This window comes from Littorina saxatilis, unplaced genomic scaffold (genome assembly GCF_037325665.1).
Source record: "Littorina saxatilis isolate snail1 unplaced genomic scaffold, US_GU_Lsax_2.0 scaffold_1262, whole genome shotgun sequence".
In the NCBI taxonomy this organism is placed as follows: domain Eukaryota; kingdom Metazoa; phylum Mollusca; class Gastropoda; order Littorinimorpha; family Littorinidae; genus Littorina; species Littorina saxatilis.
In genome coordinates, this window is record NW_027127753.1 from 5,001 (window position 1) to 10,105 (window position 5,105).

At 39.7% G+C, this 5,105-nt stretch overlaps 1 protein-coding gene across 1 annotated transcript; it reads left to right on the forward strand.

Moving 5' to 3' along the window:
• Positions 1–1,427: 1,427 nt before the first annotated feature.
• On the forward strand, positions 1,428–2,985 carry LOC138956124 (uncharacterized; the record flags this gene model as incomplete). The annotated part of the gene is given in 2 exon segments (XM_070327569.1): positions 1,428–1,790; positions 2,833–2,985. Coding segments are annotated over 2 exon segments (507 nt in total).
• Positions 2,986–5,105: the final 2,120 nt, after the last annotated feature.

Consider the following 5,105-nt stretch of genomic DNA (forward strand, 5'->3'; position numbering starts at 1 on the left):
CTATTAATTCCATGATCATGAACTACCTACCATTCTTGTTTGTTGATTCCCTTATTACCCTTATTTGATCGGCGGTCACGTGATCCATGTACAAGAAATCTTTAATCCGAAAGGTGATCCAGAAAGTTATGTGAACGGCATTAACTTGCATAGAAAGTTTGAATGAAATGACACGGGAATTAATGCTTAATTTGGGTGCGAAATGTGTTGCAATAATTGTTTAACCAAGTTTAGAAGAGTGCCAATGTAAACACACTTGTTGTAACCGGTTGTGAACACTGTGTGAGATATTATATAAATCTACTTGCAAAACAGTAGCAGGCTTTATAAACACCATAGACCTATATTAGAAAGGTCCATGATAAACACTAATTAGTTTAGAATGTGGGTACAGAAAATGTGTTTTAGATGGGAGGGTTTACCTTGTTGTGCTTCTTTATTTGTATGTTAGAGTCCACTGATTTCTAAAACATGAATGAGAGTACAACATTGCACTGTATATAATGTTACGTTGTTGTATTTTGTCCAATGATTGTACAGCGCTTTGAGCAGGGTTAAACCCTGGATACATGCGCTTTATAAATACTATGCATTGTTATCATAATTAACATTGTTTAACAAAACAAAATTAACAACAAAAAGCCTGTCTGGACGGGTAGCAACTGAGCTGCTGATGCTTGGTATGAGTCCAAGTGAACCAATGCTCTTAGCTTTTTCCGCGTGAAAGCCTGGAGAGGTCTGTTGTGCTTTGCGCTGGAAAGAAATATAGGCATCTTTAACGATTGACGAAAGGAAGTGTATGCACTAATTAACAGCCTTTATTTGTGCATGGTTTATTTCGAGTTCATGGACAAAGTTTTAGGGACTGTAACCACCTTCCCAGTGAATCTGTAGAGGCAGCAACAGTTGATGCTTTTGTGTCACGAGCCTCCGCAAATTAAGTTACAGTTTCTGACAAAACTAGGCCCTTGCGGATACGGACTTCTGGCAATGTTTTACGGACAATAAAATGACAATGACCAGAGCACGCAAATGGATTCTAAAACACCCCTCTTTTCATGCCAGAATGATCATCCTCAAGATCGTGGGCATTACTGAAAAGAAGAAGAAGAAGAAGAAGAAGAAGAAAGTTAGTCTCAGTATTTCTGCGACCAGTTTATTGCGAACAAGTCTGTTGGTTTTCTGTTTGAATCTCTTATTATAACGGCATTTGAATTCAAATGTTGTTGTTGTAGTAATTTTTTTATTTTTTTTTGTAAGCGCTTTATTTCGCTCTTCTTATGAGACTACAATGCCAAAGGAGATAAATGTGTGTACAAATATGAGTAGTTCAAGTAGTGCATTTGTGTCACTGTAAACAAAATCCAAAAAAACTTTGAGAAAAGACAAATTAAAATGATTTATGTTTGACCCTCTGTGTCCCACAGCATCTAACCATGGACGCTCCATCCACCTCACCACCCTCTTCACTTCCGGTGACCTTGAAGTTCACGACCTTGACCTTAGTCGCGACCTTGACCTTGCACTTCGTGAGATCCTCACCTCTGCCAGGATCCACGAGATTCTACGTGGACCTCAACCCGTACGTTGCGAAAAACTGTGACGTCATCAGCTTCGTTGAACACGGTTTCGAGGTCTCTGGTTGCAGTCCGACGAAGAACGACACGGTCTGGGACGACTCTCTCCTGCAAGAGCGCTCTGTGTGTCCGTGGATGACTGTACGAGATGAGGACCCCTACCGGGTTCCCAGGCTCTTGTTCCAGGCCAAGTGTATGTGTGTCCACGCTCAAGTAAGAATACATCACATTTATTACACCCCCGGTATAGGGGTGTGTATAGGTTTCGGTCGATGTGTTTGTTTGTTTGTTTGTTTGTGTGTTTGTGTTCGCATATAGATCTCAAGAATGAACGGACCGATCGTCACCAAACTTGGTGAACAGGTTCTATACATTCCTGAGACGGTCCTTACAAAAATTGGGACCAGTCAAACACACGGTTAGGGAGTTATTGGTGGATTAAAATTATACAAGGACTTATAGAGGGACATCTTAATGGTCAAAGGGAAATAACCATTCTCACTCAGTCACTGCCACCAACTGAGAAGGTTATTTCCCTTTGACGGGGGTGTTTTTTCTACCTCGATGGAATTTCTTGTTGTTCTAATGTTCCAACCCTTTAACTGCTTTTGGTGGGTTTTTTTTTGTCGATCTTATTTGTTCTTCATTTGTGTCAATAAATATATTTTTTTATTTTTTTAGCAAAAACATACAATATCGGTAAATCATGATCCGAAGTGTTCACTTTCAATCTTTTAGGACAAAAGATTTACTAAGTGTTTTTATATCGCTTTACGCTACTTCGTGCAATGTGTCAGAACAGGTTTGTGGCATGGCAAGAATAAGGGCGTCGCCCAGTGTGGCATATCGACAGTTATGAGTGGAAGCTATAAATAGCTATCGATTTTGTTTTGTAACAGCATTTATTCGCAGAACGCACACCACTTATACTTTCGCTTACCCTTGTACGTACTATTGTTCGTTGCTCGTCGGTCGTTTGCCTGTTCAGTGTTTCTTGTGTGTGTGTGTGTGTGTGTGTGTGTGTGTGGGGGGGGTGTTTGTGTGTGTGTGTGTGTGTGTGTGTGTGTGTGTGTGTGTGTGTGAGTAGTGTGTTTTCTGTGTGTTTGCCGTGAACTTATCGACTTTTGTTTGCTTTTTTGAATTAAAAAAGTGCATTTAATGGCATTCATATTATTAACATGATTGCTGATGGTTGCAGTTTACAAATCCTTGTAATTAACAAACTCATTAACAGCAAGATTGACATCTCTTGCAGGGCACACAGTCTGACCAGCCGTGCTGCCGAGAGAACCACGTGACCATTCCCGTCGTGCACTGCGACAAAGACCCGGAAGCGGAAACTCCAAGTGTGTGCAGGATGACGTACAAGCGAGTTTCGGACAGCTGTGTTTGTGCTGACACAACATAAGCAATTCACTGCGTTTTGCACGAGCGGCATACTACGGTCATTGTGAAAAAAATGCAGTGCGTTCAGTTTCATTCTGTGAGTTCCACAGTTTGACTAAATGCAGTAATTTCACCTTACGCGACTTGTTAATCATTGCGTAGCACTAACGTGAAGAATGCATGACATTCAAGAACCAACATTATAAGTTTTTCTTTCTTGTTTTTTTGTTTGTTTTAATTGTGTGTTTTTGAAACAATTGTGTTTATACTTTGTACAACAGCATTATAGTTATGTCTACTCGGTGAATGACACTACAGATTAGAAAAAGCGAAATATTTCTGCTGATGGGCAGTATAACTTTTAAGCTAGTTTGACAGGTATAATTCACATTAATCAGTTTTCTGGTAGACACAACGGACCTTTTTCACTGACATTCAGATGAGATATATACCTTCAGCAGAACATTGTCACATTGATATCTGCAAAAATAAATCTTGTCCCAATACATATCTTTTTGGTCATCACTTTCTTTCTTTATTTATTTGGTGTTTAACGTCGTTTTCAACCATTCAAGGTTATATCGCGACGGGGAAAGGGGGGGGGATGGGATAGGGGAAAGGGGGGAGATGGGATAGAGCCACTTGTTAATTGTTTCTTGTTCACAAAAGCACTAATCAAAACATTGCTCCAGGGGCTTGCAACGTAGTACAATATATGACCTTGCTGGGAGAATGCAAGTTTCCAGTACAAAGGACTTAACATTTCTTACATACTGCTTGACTAAAATCTTTACAAACATTGACTATATTCTATACAAGAAACATTTAACAAGGGTAAAAGGAGAAACAGAACCGTTAGTCGCCTCTTACGACATGCTGGGTAGCATCGGGTAAATTCTTTCTCGTCCCAACCAATAATTATGGGACTCCCCCTAACCCGCGGGGGGTTTTTGGTCATTAAGTTTCTTCGTTTATTTTCTAGTTTTCAAAATAACTACATTGAAATATTGATCATGGTCTCATGCCAAACCTCCAATGTAGTGATGTCTTGATCACTCTCTGGTCTTGTTACCTTTCCATTTCAAAATGCCTCTGCAGTATCGATCTTTTTCATTGTCTCACACACTTTAACGCCCGCGTTTGTTTGACATATGTGTGTCTGTCTTTGTGTTTGTCTGTGTGCCTGTCTGTGTGTTTGTCTGTGTGCCTGTCTTTCTGTCTGAAACATCTGAAATGCACACAACACGACACTTTTTTTTTAAATCTTTTTTTATTTGTTTTAGTTCTTATTCTGGGTGCTTCAAGACAACAACAAACTCACACAAGTAAAATCTCTTTGCTTCTAATGGAACAATAAAGCTTATTTAAAATCGATGTTTATTGCGTTTTATTTCTTACGCTGATGATAATTAAAAGCTGGTCGTAAAGAAAGGATTGCCCCGGTTGTACGACACTAATTTAAACACTCACAATTCTTTTTTAAATTATGTTGGCATACAGGGATTCATCTGATTGTGTATACCTGGAGTCACTTGATCATGTAAGCGGCGAAGCAAAAATAAAAGAATGAAAACAACATAATTATTTTCGTGTTGATAGCATCATGCTGCTGCTGATGGTGGTGATAATAACGGTGATGATGATGATGATGATGATAAGTACATGATGACGATGGTGAATGTGTGCTGCCCACACAACTACAACTACCAGTAACGATTTTGTTTGACCAGGTGAAAGCAAAAAAACCTTACGAACACATACATCCTGTGTACGAACCATAAAACCATATAACAGTTGACACAACGTGAAGAAAGACAGCACAAAGGCAAAAGCTTTCGTACTAAGGGAGATAATCGCCATATTCAAAAACAAAGACTACAGCAGTTGCCTCCCTGTGGTGCGAGATGTATACAGGGAGATAATTCCTCAACTTTCTTTCGTTGGCAGGTCTCTGGGTTGCTCACAGCTTTCTCTCCCCCTGTTGTCTCTGTTTGTCTCTCACACACACACACACACACACGCCCGCGCACACACAAACATACTTACAATTAGACATAAGCCAGAAAGATTCTTCGACTTCTTCTCGTTCGCTCCTTTTAGATTTTCACTCAAGCGGCATGCAAGAAAGATTAATAACGATTA